General features: G+C 31.4%; 1 protein-coding gene across 1 annotated transcript; it reads right to left on the bottom strand.

The window, feature by feature from the left end:
• Nucleotides 1-11823: 11823 nt before the first annotated feature.
• Nucleotides 11824-12855, bottom strand: LOC113724711 (putative ubiquitin-like-specific protease 1B). The gene is made up of 6 exons (XM_027247586.1): nucleotides 12781-12855; nucleotides 12602-12694; nucleotides 12399-12518; nucleotides 12196-12305; nucleotides 12046-12115; nucleotides 11824-11925 (listed from the first exon to the last, which is right to left on the bottom strand). The coding sequence occupies exons 1-6, from the start codon at nucleotides 12853-12855 to the stop codon at nucleotides 11824-11826; spliced, it is 570 nt and encodes a 189-aa protein (XP_027103387.1).
• Nucleotides 12856-17151: the final 4296 nt, after the last annotated feature.

Genomic DNA, 17151 nt, shown 5'->3' with positions numbered 1-17151 from the left:
TTATTCAATGTAAGTTGTTGTTACTATAAACCTATCTCATTTAATGAGAGTTGATTCTTTTTTTACTATTAATTCAAGTTCCCATAAAGTTAAACTCTAATTAATGTGAGAGTATTTAAGAAAAATAACTACCTAAATTGATTGTTCCAACAAAATTAACTACTTTTTCTTAAACTGTGTGAAAAAAAATCAGAACTATCAAAGTGGGACGGAGGGAGTGTTGTTTATTAGCACAAGCTGCCTTGGGTATGACAATAATTTAGTTGTTTTTTTGTTATTACTTTTGTCCAAGTAACAAATTGGACAAAGGAATAATTGGTTAGTAATTTCCTTTCATGTACTAGAATTATTAACTTATGTATTTTGTATCCAAGAGGGTGTCATGATTATTCTTAGACAGTTGAATGCAATCTTTTTGTTATCCCTATATGTGTAGCTGCTTTAGCGAAAATAAGTTACTACATGATATAGTTTAACAGCTGAGTCTAGCCTCTCTTTCTTTTCTTTTCTTTTTAATGAAAATGCCAAATAGATTATTATAAGTTATAACCTCTCTTTTGCAATTTCATGGTTCTTCTGAAGGGTATTTTTCATACTGCTAATTCATTTTTTTTAACCTCGAAGCCTCTTATGTATGAGTTTAACGAGTAAACCAATTTAAAGCATTAAGTGGAATTATTCATAACTTGCTTTAACATCTCCAATACGATGGTGGATAGTACTTGACACTAATGAGTAATCTAATTGAAGAAGTAAAAATGAGCATAAACATTAAAGTTCTAATATTGTTTGACCCTATGTTGTATTATCTCTGACTAAATGTGTAAAAGCAAATAGACTAATGAGAGACGAGGCCAATTAGCATTATTCTAGCTAATTAAGTATGGAAGATAATCTCAACATGACACAAATCGCACAGTTCGGTTGTAATATCTCATGGACGGCAATTAGTTGTCACCAGAAACTGCTCATTCTCGTGATACAAAGTTCTCTCAACATCAACCCCTACAATTACATGCAATCTCAATTGGGTACTGCATGTTGATTTCTCCTAATTATATGATGGTACAAGTAAAAGAACGTGACAGATCTATGTATACCTAGATTTGCAAATGTCTAAACTAGGAATTGCTCGGGGATAGATATCACGTGCAATATTTATTTATCTTCAGATTGAACATCAGCTACAAGGGCGAACTAAACCACTGAATTTTAGCTCAATGGCCATCAAAAAGGGGATTAAATCCCTTTTTTGACTGTAAGTCGGGGGTTTAAACTTCACCTGCAGAGAAAAAATTCAAATGAGGTGCCAAAATACTCTTTTGCTTTAGTCAGGTCTGTATACCAGCTATCCCTTATACAATTTCTTTAGACTCCCCTTCCTATAGAATAAGATACATTATGCCCCCGTAGAATAGAATAAATTAAATTATACAAATGTTATCGTTGAGAAAAAAAAATATACAAGTGGGAACTAAGATGGTCCGGAGAGGGACAACCTCCTCCCTAGTTCTAGAAATTCATGCTTTGTTCCACACACACACATGTATATATATATATATATATATATTTGCCCCTTACATCTAGAAGGTTATGCTTTCTCCTCTTCAAAGTTCAAGAATTTGTAAAATTTTCTAATATATTAAACTATTTGTCTCCTAAAACTTTTTTAAAAAAATTTATGTTGACTTCAAAGTTTACATGTGTATGCGTTTCATCTCTCAAACTAAATTTTCTAATTTTGTCATTGATCAACAAATCATGACAATTACTATTCAGGGAATCTGTACACAGCTTAGAGGCTCCTTTGAAGTAAAATAATAATAATGATATTACTTTATTACAATGTGCATGATTCTAGGTTAATTAATTTCTTTTTCATAAGGGTTTGAAAGAGAGAATCTAAAGAAAATGAAACTTCATCGTACTACGTATCTTAATATCCAATTTTTGACAAAAACAACAAAATTTGCAAAATTTAAGAATGATAAAGAAATAAGGTTGAAATATTAGCATTAACATTTTAGAAAAGAGTTTTTAGAGGAAAATTCTATTGGATAATAAGTGAAGAATATTGATAATGTATATATATATCTACCTACTAGATAAGAGAACAACTCAAGTTCTCTATTGAATGCCAAGTGTCAAGGTGTTATTGGAGAAAGCAATTTTCATTTCTTTATTTTGGGCATTAAGGAGTGAGAAATGTCTATTTGAGACTTGGTATCCAAATTGTAAGTATCAATAGACAATAGGTCCATACTATTTGGGGCTAATTGGTAATAATAGCTTAATTATTTTCCTTTCTTTCTTTTGTTTGTATTTTTATTGGTAGCAAAGGTCAGTTGGGTCCTTTCATGAAAGCTACCTATCAAAATAGTTGCTAAATATTCAAGGTCATTTTTGTACATTTGAAATTATTCCTTTATAATTTTCTGATCAAATGCAAATAGTTGTATACTGTTTGTGGGCTCCATTCATCACATGGGCTCTTTTCTGATTAATTAGATAATGAAATGAGTCTAATTAGTGTAAGTGATATTAGGCTGGTCAATTAGTGAAACATCCAAATTTGCAAGAGGTTAGTCTAACACTTAACCCTAATGAAATTTTGTCTTAAACATTTTTAGTCATTCTTTAGGTTCAAGACCCGAAAGCTTTCTCAGTCCTCCTCTTTCTTTCGCTGACGTAGCTGACTATCAGCCTGCAAAATCCTTACTTTTCTACCAATTCTCTCAACAACTAATTGTACTTCCTTCGATTGCAGCCATAAAAATCCTCCATATGCACGTAAAATTTTCTTTTTCCCAAAAAATCTGCTCACTTTAGGGATGAATGCTGTACCAATTTATCAATAATTTTTGTACTAGGTTTGAATTTACCAATGAAATTCTGCTCTTTCCTGAAGTGATATTTGCTTTTATAAAAGATTTTTTTAATCATGTATGGTACAGCTTCCAAAACCCACCATTTACACGAAAAAGGGAACAACAAAGCCTTCTTATGTCATTTTCTCAGTTTCGTCAATATTGAAGAGAGTAGAGAAAACATGGGTACAATTATTCTCTTCTCTCCTTCTACTCGTAGTTATATATTTTTTTACTTGGAATCATTTTCCCTTTTGTCAAAAAGACGCCCTTGTTGTTCTTATAAATCACCATAAATGATTTATATTTTTTCTAATTTTTAGATTTGTCTCCATCAAGGTAGAGATTTAAGTTTCAAAGTGATTTAACTAGGTTTGTCTTATAGCATTAAATTTAAGTACTATTATGTGTATGATTTTATGCCTAAAAGAATAAGTGAGATGGTAGTTTTTTGGATTAGGTTATCTCTATCTATTAGATCAAGGATAACACTTACAATTCTTTGCTATACCTAATAGGAAAAGACTCATACTTATCACTTTGTACAATGAATTTGAACATGATGAAGGAAGCAAATAGCAAACATGGAGTGTGTTTGGACAGCCAATTATTTGGCCAAATATATTTGCTGACATCACCATTACAATTTCCAATACACCTTTTTATCTTCCCAATTACCTTTTTATCTCACATACATCACATCACAAAAAGTGCTACAGTAAAAATATTTCAAATAACTTACAATCCAAACACACTCATGATTAATACTGCTCCCTAATCATAGTTATGCACGTCAAAGTGACTACATTCAATAGTAAAACTTTCTCTATGCATAATAATTGTTTACTAATAGACTTCGAAATGCTTCATAAATTCTCTTACTAAAAATTTTCATGATTTCTACAGTTTTGTCATTCACTACAAGATACTCGTCTGATATTCTAATAAATCCTCTACTGCTAGATAAACTCTTTTTGAGGCAATGGTAAATTTAATCTTCTTTTTACTTTTGACTATAAAATATTAATGCACTCCCATGGTGATTTCTCTATCTGTATTCTGACTATAATCATTCAGGTGTACTTTGAACAAGGAAGAAATCAAGAATTTGAATGATGAAAAAATGTACAAAGATCCAAACCACTTACTTCCTCTCACAAATAAAGAAGATATCAAAGCAATCAGGAATTTCCAAGCATCATTTCCAGTTGTAGGTGCTATTTCTTATTTAAAAATTCCACCTAAACATAGCTATTTTGTCTATACCACGCTTGCTTTACTCAACCAAAAGACGATTTGGGTGCAAGGAATTGCAAAACTTGCTTGTGAGGAATTCACAAAATATTGGACTACTACTTGCATGAATTGCCAGAAAATGTTAATGCCGACGTTGACTGGATTATCCACTGTCGTTCATGCAAATAGCAAAGTGAAAATGAACTCAAGTTAGACTATTAATTTATACTCTTGAATTATAAATTATTCTACTGTCTTATCATAGATTAATCTTAATTCCCCTTATTCAATTAAAAAGCTCGAATTCCAATTACTTTAACCAATGCTTTAGGATCAATGCATTATATTATATTTGGAGCAGATGCTGAAAAATTGATTGAGTTCACTCCACTATAACTTAAAGCACAAGAAGATGTAAGTGAAGCCTTTTTGTTTTATATTCAACCATAAATACGGAAATACATAAAAAAAATTCACTAAAACTCAAAAACAAAATGCTATAGGGCATTGTAGTAGACACTAAATTTAACGATACCTTGAAGAAATACACAATCATGTGTTTTTTGGGGACTTATGAGTCTCATTTTCAAGTCCAGCCACAAAGAAAGAATAGTGTCTCTAAAGCTTACACTACAGCTGAGCTATCAAATATTCCACTCATAATAGCATGTCTAGAAAGCATTGAAGTTTCCTCTTCACTCGGCACTTCATCAGCAATACGTGAAGAAAAAGCAACAAAGGACCAAATGTTCTCGCCAACCTCTAAGTTAGGGCTTTAAGAAATAACTACAGCCACTTTTTCCAAGAAAAACCATATATATCTACAAGCGAAGAGTGAAAAGAAGCCATGGCTTTCTAGAAAGTCCATCTCGGGATGAAAATTTACCAGCAAAAACACCATGCAAACATCCAACAGAGACTACTCAGCAGTCTACTAAAGAAACAGCTCAATAGAACACTCCACCTAGCAATATCCAAGATAGTCCAGCAAAGAAAGTTAAAGCCAAGCAGGTCTGAAATTGCCTAATTTTGTACTTTTGTTAAGTCTTTTGTTAACTAGCTGAATGACTGCCTCCATTGCTTAGACAATCTCTTTTGAATTATGTTACGATCCATTATTCTTTTCACTCAAGAAATAAAGATCCCAATATAACTATTAATAGTTTAGTTAGCAATGAATCTTACTTAGAGCTGTTACTATGTAGTGGCTAGCATTGAAGTACATGTCCTGCTAAAACATGAATGGCTTGGTTTATGTAATCTATGGTTGTGATTTGCATATGATTTACCCCTTGAACTGACAAATACATTATGAAGTTTGAGCAAATTATCCTCATTATTACAGCAGACACAAACAACAAAAGAGTTAAATAGACAGCAAAAATTTTTTGGCCCACAATTTAGTTATTGATATTACTGGGCAGGCCGGTGCATGGCACGGCCAGACCCATGCTAGTATATAAATAGCAGAGTACGCCAAGGAGGGTTTAGTATAGTGACGAAAGTTGAGGTTCAAAAACTTAGAGGTCTTAGGTTCTAACTCTAATCTCTCTTCTCTTTCTATGCTTCTTAAATCTCATCCCTTCCCTATTAAAAAATTTTAAAATATATATATGCGTGTATCGAGGAGTACGTGCAAGAGAAAGTACCAATTTTTTTTCTTAGTTCAAGGGACCATACAATGGCTCATGTCAACTGAGTTGAATCTCTCAGTCTTTTTTTTTTTTTTTTTTTTTTTGCAGTAGGTGGAATTCCACTAGACCTATATTTGATTTCAAAATGCAATCTAATTTTGGATAGAATTTCCTTCCTCTGTTTGTATGGACCAACTGGCCTTTTCAACTCCGATATCATGATCACAAAGTTTCTTGACTGAATCCTTTTTACATGAACAAACTAGCCTCTGCACCTTGGTGCTGAATCAGTATAACTTATAAGTATTGTGGCCAGATCTAAAAGTCCGCTGGTGAGGATGACTACACCAGCAGGAAAAGTGCTGATTATAGCATTGATGAAATCTACAATTTCTCTTCTGTAATGCCAAATGAAATGCATAATAATCAAACACTTTCTGTTTCTTATGTAAGAGTGCAACCAGGACAACACCTAATCATCAGGCCAAATGTTTCAACCAAAATGCAGAAATACTTCTTTTGTGAGCACAACAATTTTGTCCAAAGCGCATCCCGAAGATGCCAAGTGTGTTGTTTTCAACTAGCAAATAGTGAATCAATGGGATTGAGGCCTATTGAGGTATTGCCGTATTGGAAAGCTTCTTGACCCACCAAGATTGATTCATCATATTAATTAGTAGATTTACTGTGCTGCCTGGTTTTCTAATGCCATCATGAGCCGTGGCACTAACATTATATGGACAGTGCTACAGTACCTATAGTTATGGCAACGATGTTAGGAAAACCTGCTATTACAGGTTTCTATTACCTTTAGTGACAAATCGAATTTTTTAGCGACTTTTTAAATATTATATTAAAATAATTAATATTAACTTTAGTAAGTTTTTAATTAAAAATAGTAAGTATATGTCTAAAAGATAAGTTTTAGTCAGAAATACAAATTTACACTTTGAGTAATTTAATTTACTTATTATTTGACAAAATTTACTTTAGTTTAAATTAAACTTACTAATACTAAAAGTAAAAAATTTTCATATTTTAGTAAAAACCCACCGATTTCTAAAACGGTTTTGCCTCACCAAAGTTGGTTGCCTCTCCAAACGGTTTCGCACCTCAGGACACGATGGAATAGAAATTTTTTCCTTGCAAAATTTTTCAGTTCACACTTTCCATCTCTACTTCTTGATCGATCGGGCATATGCAGACCCAACAAAAAGGTTGAGAATTTTATTAAGGCTGGGTGGTGGTATCAAGCAAGAGAGCGGATAAAAAATATCAGCCGAAAGGTTAGACTATCATGTTACTTGAAAATCGCTTCATTATATTGCTTTAATTTGTTTATCTTTCATTTGATTTGATTGTCAACTTGAAAAATGTATGGGAAATGACTTAGACCCTGTATGTGAAACATAGTAGGGTGTCGGCATTTATGGCAAAAGCAGTTAATTCTGGAATGTGATTAATTTGGGAATGCATATAAGATGTTTGGTAAAATGTCAAAGAGAAATTTGGGCTAGCTATCAAATGTCCGTTTGCAAAAGAATCAAGAAGTCCAAGTTTTTTTTTGTTTTAAGGCCTTAATTAGACAGCATGTACTGTTTCTAGTTAATTTCCAAGCGTCACCTACAACCTTCATACCCCCATTCAGCTTTGAGGATCATTATTGTAATTTTACTGCAGATTTTAGCACGAAAACATGGCAAGAAAGCAGAGAAAACTAACTATGAAAAGACCTTACCTATATATATATATATATAAGCATCCTTTAACACTTGTCGTGATGAAGTTTCTTGGACTAGCACGTAACTAAATTGATGTAACATGACAGCCCATGAATTGTTCGAATATATATACATATATATGATGTATATAAACATCAAACTCTTGCATGTAGATTACTATTGCTGCAGAAAGAAATTAATTTCTCGGATTCAAAAAAAAATTCGTGACAACTCAGTAATTTCTTGGGTCAGTAAATGGTAAATCTTTTGACTCAACCGTCGGTAGATTCTCTACTGAGGCATCTTGCTTGGAGGTTTACAGAGGTTTAAAAGTAAGTTCTTTTCTGAAAATAGTTAATGGGCACTTCCAACCAAATTACAGAGACTCTAGAACGCACAAATTTCAGGAAAGTAATAGGTTGTCAGCACAAATGCAGCGTTCTAGGCACTGAATGATCTGTCATCATGTAAAGAGCTGAATAACTCAATTGAGGAAAAAAAAAAGCAAAAGAAACAAAACCAAAATTGGATCAAATTTGGTTTTAGTCCTGCCTTAGATAGGTACCAATCAGAAGTTCACGCACAAAGTGTCCCTGGATGAGAGTCAAATGATGAGATTATACCAGAGAACAGATGTTACTTGTATTTACCAGAGACACGATAAATAAGGAAAATGATATAAAATAAAGGAAATAAACATGTTATGTGTATCCATATAGACAAACAGTAACAAATTATGATAAACCTTAACTTTTATTTATTTATTTTTCCTATCATAGGCTCAAGTGGTAAATCTCTTTGGACATAGAACTAGCTGTAATTTCACAAAATACAGCAGGACATTTTGCGCTTTACCTAGTACAAGTCAAATGTTTGTACTTTCACTACTGTTCTCAACATGCCGTGCCATCCTAATTAACATTTTCCCCAGAAGTTGTTATTATATGTAAATCTTCTTATCTGTCAGAAGGTTTCGTCCTGCCATCGCAGCTGATCATGCAACTTCTTCCTCCTTAAGATTAGAAACTGACAATCAGTACTACTTCACCATGATCAGACCCAATTTGGGTTTGTATTCCTCTTTTTCCTAGTGCTGCTAATGGAAATTTATTGTTGGGATCCTTGATTCATGACTTAAAATAAGCATAGGCTTCTTTTTCATAAATAATCCAAGCTACTACTTTCTGATGATAGTGCGCCCCTCTTGCTATTTATTTCCACTGTCCTATTACTGCATATTTTGTTCTCCGTGATCTGATGGGCTCATGACACCTTTTGCAGCTGGACAAGAGAGGTTCAGGACCTTGACAAGCTCATACTACAGAGGTGCTCAAGGGATCGTTCTTGGTATGTCATGGATAGATCACTATAGATTCTTTCATATTTATGAAGCCTTTTTGTCATCCTGCAAAATAAGTTATTCTTTTAAGACGTGATTGACAAGATGAGATTTTGTTTATTTAATTGCATTATCATCGTTCTCGGATTTCTGGTCAATTTATGGACTACTGTTGCTTAGAAAAACAGAATACACAATCATTCTTTTAATTTTTGAGCATTGGCCATTTTTTAACATTGCTGAACTCTATGCAAAATTTGCTGTTTCTCTGCTGTTTCTCTTGTCGGAGAATTTCTTGATCCTTTTCCTTTTGCAACATGGTTGGTAAGGTTCCTTCATGCATGTTTCTTTGTTTGCTTTAAGACCAGATTGCTGCCATCCCAGTCCGCAGTCCAGAGTTTTCCCATTTTGTGGGAGACTCTTCCCAGTTGAGTAACTTCCATTTTGTCCATAGTAGGCATTGTCTATGCAGTCAGTTGGTATTTTGCCCAAAATATTGTACGGTACTGTGAACCTGTAGGTTTTTATAGTACTATTTCACTAAGATGATCGTCTATATGTGCTCTTGGCACTTCCTTTTTGTAAAGGAAAGCACTTGTAACCTTTTTTAGAGCTTGAAATTAAAAGAAGCTATGAGTCCTAAATCATATGAGCATGATAGGACCAGTATATTTGTTGAAGCTGAAATTTTTGTACAAATAAATTCCAGTTTGAGCATTGTCAATCTGTTTTGGAGAAGAGTCATACAATTATTGATGAACTTTAGTAACTTTTTAATTAAAACTAGTAAGTATATGCCTGAAAGATAAGTTTTAGTCAGAAATACAAATTTACACTTTGAGTAATTTAATTTACTTATTATTTGACAAAATTTACTTATTGTTCATTCAAACTTACTAATACTAAAAGTTAAAAATGTACATATTTAAGTTAAAAAAAATGTTCCGGTTCCTGAAAACGGTTTTGGGTTCCTAAAACACTTTCGGGTATCACCTATCTCTTTAAAGTCATCTGCCTTCTTCTTATTTAGTTCTCAGTTCCAATGATACGATTGAATTCCCAGGCCAAGGTTTCCACCTTGGTCCATAGCAATAGGTGATTACAATTGAATAAAATTTCTCACTTCAAAATTTTCATCTTTAGTTCACACTTTCCCTCTATCCTTTCTCATCGATCGGTTGGTTTTGGGTGCTGCCATATGCAGACACAACAAAAGGGTTTTGCGACGGTGGTAGCCAATCAAAGAGAGCAGTGCCGAGGTTAGTCCATCATGTCCACCTGAAATCGTTTGACTATATTGCTGTAATTTATTTATTTTTCATTTGTTTTGTTTGTCAAGATTTTCTTGCGAAATCAAGGCTGGGATTTTGAAGATTTTATTGCAATTTTGGGCCTGAAAATGTCCGTTGAAACATCTAGGAAATGGTTGTAGTTTTGATTGTCTACGGGTAAAATATGCTTAATAGCCATATGAAACATCTAGAAAAGGACTTGAGACTAGGCGTTTAAGTTAAATGTGATTAATTTGTGAATGCATATAAGATGTTTGGTGAAATGTCAAAGAGAAATTTGTATGTTATGATTGCTACTCTTGACGGGTGAGAAAATTAAAAGTTCTAATTGCCAAATGGACTGTTACTATAGTTACTCAGTTATTTTTGAATCTAGATAGTATTTTTCTCCTTCCCCTCTTAAATTCTAGTCGTTCCAAGGGAATTATGCAATTTAACATAACTTTCAGCAATCTTTGGGTATGGGCTGCGTAGGATTCCAATGTTGGGTATGATCAACGAGCTAATGGATAGTAACTGGTTTGAGATCATTCTTCCTGGTCAGGTAATATATAGCTTGCTTTTATTTTTGTGTCGAGACATGAAATATAATTGTGCTGTATTTCCATTTGAATAGGCATTAATGTGGGCATGCAATCCTTCATTAATCCAAAGTCATGTACGAAACAATAGCTTGTTAGGAGACGGAAATATCCAGGTACATTTTTTGCTTCTTGAGGCCTAAGTTTTATGTTACCTATTTGCTATGATTATGTGTTGTTGTGGCTTTTTTTTAATACAAATCTTGTGATGGTTTTGTAGTGAATGAACCAGATTTCAGCCAAGACCATTAAGAAATTTTATTCTTGAGAGGGTACAGATTTTTCAGATGGACTTTGCTCAAAAATTTTAGGATGCTTTACATTTCTTCGAAGGTAGTTTAAAATTGGTACATGTGGTTTACTATAGAAATGTCTCTCACATGGCTTGTTGTGCTGCTAAAGCTTAGGGTCTTGAAGCATGAATATGTTTTACTATTATTCTTGTCATCATTTACTATTATCCAAGGTTATTAACAGAATTTCTTTTGGTTTTTAGGGAGTGGAGTGTGAAAGTATAAGTGGGAGATAGAGAGGGATGGAAGAATTGGTCAAAAATTGAATGCTCGACCAAAGGAAAAAACTACTTTCTTGGTCTATTTGTTCCTGTGTCTATGTCCTATGTAAGTTTCTAGGATGTCACAACTCACGCGTGTTAATTTCCATTTGGAACTCAGCCCGCTTTGATTATGAATTTTTTGTATTTTCAGTAATCAAAATTGGCAAAGCCAAAATGTTTAACTGAAAGTTGCATAATGTTTAACTGAAAGTTGCATTTGCTCGAGTAAACTTGATAAACTATTAATGTTAGCAACTCCCATGACTACCCAATGGCTACTAACGTCGTGGGTGGTCCTGCGTTATGTATTTGGTACAAAATTCTCAGTCAAAGAAGGGCTCTATAGTCTAAAGTAGTAATTGTTGAAAATAATACAGAGATTTCTGTTTAGTTCAGATTCCTTTTAATTAGTAATTAGTGTTTGTCATATGCACTCGGGAGAGTACCGCTTCTCTCTTCAAATATAAAGCACATTTAGTAAGATAGGAGAATAGCAAATATAAAGCACGTTCTTCTGCCTTATAAAGTACTTGGTATTCAGCTAGAAATAGTCAAGATAAATTAGAATTTTTTCCCAACTACGAAGACTTGTATTGTTCATCTTCTCTGCAGATGATCTTGTAGAAGAAATCCCCATGCATTCTTACGGTGTAGGACCAATTCCATTGCAATGTTAAAACGTTCAGTCTCGGATTGAAACTGAAAATTCATGACACCATAATAGAATTAGTGAGTTAACCATGCAAGTAAAGATAACGGTTACAATGACATTTAAAATTATTTACCACAAAAAATGCATATTAAATTACAAAACTGTACCATGAGTGAACTCATTTGTTCCACTTCAGATGACTTCATGAAATTAATAACGTATACACCACAATCATAGCTGCATGTAAATCAATCATCACAATAAATGAGAGAAGAGATTCCAATGCACTGCACAACAGCATAATTAATGAAAGTTACCCATTCAGCTGTTTAGGAATGTTAGCAGATTCGTCAACTTCAAATAACGATGCCTGAAACTTGTACTTATCCCCAAATTTGTGCTGTAGTACAGTATCAAGATCCTGAACCTATTATCCAAAAATAAAATCGCGATTGTAACACAAAATTTCCGTATCATTATTTGCTACACAACTTAAAATGATACTTACTAACTTTCTAACCACAACACCTCGTTGCTTTGTTGAATTAGGCAACGAATCCAATATGTACACTTTCTTTTCGCCAAAGTCAACTAGTGTGCAATACCAATGTTGGTTATCTTCATTTATTGGGACAAATATCTGCCAAGAACATGTAATTACTTAATAAAAATTAGTTTAAAACCCAAAAAATATGCATAAATTTTAAGCATTATTTAATGAACCTTCTCACACATCTCAATGTCTCCTCCATATCTATCAGCATCAAAATATATTGAAATAGTTGTAAGGTCAGGTTCGGCAGTTTGTAATTTGCACTGCACAATTTTATCACAATTCACAAAATTTTCAAAAAAATATGAATTGATGACAAACATAATCCGTTAATGATATGTCAACCTACCGTGAAGAAAGTTGGCATGTACCATGTGTTATATGTTTGATCTTTATGGTTCTCCTCAAAGTCTATCCGAAGCATGTTTGCAACAAGATTGATTGGCTGCAAATATATTACAATTCATCTTTACCCCGTGTTGCCATTCATATGTTGGATGGTATATCTACCTTGTGTGAATTAGAAATTATAGTGGTAAATTAATAAATTAAAATTAAGTTTTGGGTCATTCGGGTCCTCCCGCCAACCAGACAACCTGGAATTTTCAGATTTGGGTCAGATATCCTGACCGATTTCGGCTTGGCGGGTCAAGTTCGGGTCATCCAGTTTTCTCTTATACCTGGGTCTCAACCCGACCCGCCACTCCGATTTGGACCCGATTGTCACCCCTAATTATATTGGTAAAAAAATAACATATTTTACAGATTATTCCAATTTATTTAGAAAATGTTACTAATTTCATTAGAAATTATGAAATGTAATCATGGTTTATTAATTTTTAACTAAATATAAATACTGTATACAAAAGGAAAAGATATTTGACTTTGTTTTACTTTGATTAGAAAAACTTGTGGTAGAAATAACAAAATAGTGACAGGGGTGCAAATTTCAATTCAACAACCAACGTACACTTAATTACGATAATTTTTTAGTTGACCAAACTAATATATGCCATAAAGTAGTAACATTTGATCATTTATAAATTGGCAATTTTAGCAATTTATATACAATTCACCTATAAAAATTATGATTATTATAAAATGCCATTTTTAATAATTTACATACTATTTGCCAATTAAAAGTAAGTTTGATAAAAAAATGTGCATATAAATCCATATTGTAAATGATACAAAATATATTTGAATCTCACGGAACTAAATATGTGGATAAATTTACTATAGTTTTCAAAGATTATGCCACATTAGTACAAATTTAACTTTTATACTTGTGACCTAGAAAATAAATTTATTAGAACACATAACCTTTGTAAATTATACATACATTTATTAAAATGCTTAAAACACATAACATTGATGAATGATACACACAATCATATATTATACATTTACGTTACCAACAATTACTAACTATAATATTAAATTTCAATCATTAATAAAAAAGTGTTAGTATTATTTTAAATAAACTTCCTAATACTTGTTTCATATAAGTTTCTTTAAGTAAAATAGTAAATTTATGCCACAAACTAGTAAGTCTTGATGGTTAACCAAATTTACTATTCTAGTAAGTTTTCTATCTAAAATAATAAGTTAACAGTAATAAATTAGTAACTTTTATACTTCAAAAGGTAAGTTGGAATAAATATTAAACTTACTTTTTAAATAAATAAATTACTACTTTATTTCCCAAACTTACTTTTTAGAGAGTAAGTTTAATTCAGGTAATAGTAAGTTTTTATACATAAATAGTAACTCTTACTAATAACATGGTAAATTGATTAATAATCAAAACTTACTGATTTATGGGACACATGTGCTATTTTATTTTAAAACATATTTCAAACTAGTATTAGGAAATTCATTTGAAATAACGATAAGATGTTTTATTAATGATTAATTCTTAGTACCTTAGTTAGTAAGTACTCATAATATACCTGTATAATACATGATTATAGGTATAATTTAAAAAAATTATTTAGATATTTTAAAATACTATGAAAAATAGTTTGACTTTTCACATAATCTTGTAAAATATTTAATAAAATTTTGTCGTATTATAACCTTTTAATCATTTTCAATTTTTGAAAGGTTTGAAAGCTCGAATAACAATAACAACAAATCTTCCTAGTTATATATAGAATATTATTTGTTTATATATCAAAATTTTTATAATTTAACACCTATGAATATAATAGGATGATAAAGTTTTAATAAATTTACATTTGAGACACAAGAAATAATAAGAGTAAAAGCCTAAACAAAATGAGAAATAATATAATAATAAAAATGACAAAATTAGTATAACAATTAATATAAGAAAATCAGTATGATCTTGATTTTTTTCCTTAGGAGATTGTTCATAAGAATAGGATCCAATAATTATAAATGAAAATCACATGCATGTATAATCTATTGTATAATTTTAATTAAATTTAGTTCACCTATAAAATGGTCCTAAAATAATTAGTACACTATGATATATGTTATTTTAACAACAAAATTTTTTTTTTACTAAAAGTCTGAAATATCCTTGACATATGTATGAGGGATATTTTACCATATTTGTATCTCACATCTAATCATGAAAGTTAATTTGAGAAAAAGTAGTTTTGACAATAGAATTATTTTGAATTTAACCAACAAGTTGAGATTTTTTTAACAATAAAAGTGAAATATTTTGGGAACTTAGTTGTTTATTTTTCCATAATTAAAAATTTAAAATATGACAAATTATTCTTACATATTTTATAAGGTCATATGCAAAAAAAAAAAAAGTTTTCATAGTATATTTAAAATGTTTCAAACATATAACATTTATAAATGATACGTACAATTGTAAGTTTCTTTAAGTAAAATAGTAAATTTATGCCACAAACTATTAAGTTTTGATGATTAACCAAATTTACTATTCTATCAACAATATTTACTATTAATCTATAAAAACTTATTATTACTTGAACTAAACTTACACTCCAAAAACTAGGTTTCAGATATAGAGTAGTATTTTACTTCAAAAAAAAGAGTTAGTTCCATATTTATTCAAGTTTACTTTTTGAGACATAAAATTTACTAATATATCGAGTTAACTTACTATTTTTTATGCAAAACTTACTAACCAAAATTTTAGGTACTATTTTATTTAGATGACCAGTACAACAGGTCATCAAATGGTCGCTAAAAGTATTTTTACCTGTTATATCAGGTAAAAGTAGTTTCGTTACCATAACTATCGTTACTTCAGACTTTTCCACATTATAGTCATTAAAGATAAAGCAAATTGTCTTTTGACAGTTTCATGTCTACAGGCTTCTTGTTCGATACGTATGTTCTGCTGGATTTTGAATATCGTATATGAATTATGAAGAGATTTTACCCGGATCTAGTTGAAAAGAAAAATTGAAATATGATATCACTAGTTTAACTCTTTCTATATAAAAATTTGATGCAAAATTAATATTCGCTGCATAAATGCCGACAAATCCTGTTAGGCTTCAAATCAATATGCTCACACTTTCGCACCATATATTTGAATTTTGAATGCGCAAAACCCAGTCCGATGACATTTTTGATGGCATTAGAAGTTTTCAGTAGACAAATTGCTCCTCCAATAATGTTAGTACTGTCATGTGGGTAGGAGTATTTGTAATTAATTTCAAAAAGGTGTCTGAATGCACGAGGTGCAATAATTGTGATCGTATGTATTCACATGATAAGTTTAGCGTAATTTTTATGTGCTAAAAAATTGTAATTAATTTGAAAAAAAAAAAGGTAGGTGTCTGAATGCACGAGGTGCAATAATTGTGATTGTATGTATTCACATGGTAATTTCTATGTCCCCAAAAAAAATTCTTACTCTTAATATACTTTAAACCATGTTCAATTGTATTATACAAGGATATTTATTTTCACAAAATTTTATAGCAATCTCAAGAATATTTCTTTCCTATTCTTAAAATAGCAGCTATTCGTAAAATATTTGAGGAAACTTAGATTAACAAAGCTGTACGTACCGCAAATTTACACCCTCAAGGTCGAGGCAGCTTTTCTTTCCTTTTCCTTCTCGCGAAGCAATTAACTTCTAGTAGCATTTCTTAAAATATTTCAAGCAATATTCAATTCCAGTATATAAGGAAATTAATGCATTCTTACAACTTCTATTTCTATATCCAAAACCTCATAATGGAAATTTTGATTCTCATAATATATAGGTTCTATTTCTATGTTAAGGCCTCATTTTCCAATATTACAGAATTGGCTACCAAAACCATAAGATTTTCTTTTATATATATACATACGTTGTTGTTGCGCGAGGGATGTACCGTTACAATTGCCCAAATCCCTAGCAGTAGTAGTACTCAAGGCAATCAAGAGGTTCCCTTCCTGTTTTTTGGTTTCTCTCGTGCGTCTCAATACTTCTTCTTCTTGATGCATGTATTATTGTTTGGTCTCTCGTCTGTCTTTAAAATTAAATATTATTGCCTGATGCATTATATATGTTGTTGGGAAAAAAAAATTATTATTATTATTATTATATATATATATTTTTTTTTTTTTTGCTTCTTTTCAAGTAATTGTTTACATATCATATTTTACTGAATCTTGGATAAGTAATCATGGTGGGTGATTGGTATACAATTAATTTTTTTTTATTAACAGTCAAAAGCATGATTAGTGTATTTTTTCTTGTTTCTCTTGGATCAGT

The sequence above is a fragment of the Coffea arabica genome, chromosome 2c (genome assembly GCF_036785885.1).
Source record: "Coffea arabica cultivar ET-39 chromosome 2c, Coffea Arabica ET-39 HiFi, whole genome shotgun sequence".
Lineage (NCBI taxonomy): Eukaryota > Viridiplantae > Streptophyta > Magnoliopsida > Gentianales > Rubiaceae > Coffea > Coffea arabica.
This window is presented reverse-complemented; position numbering and strand designations above follow the sequence as displayed.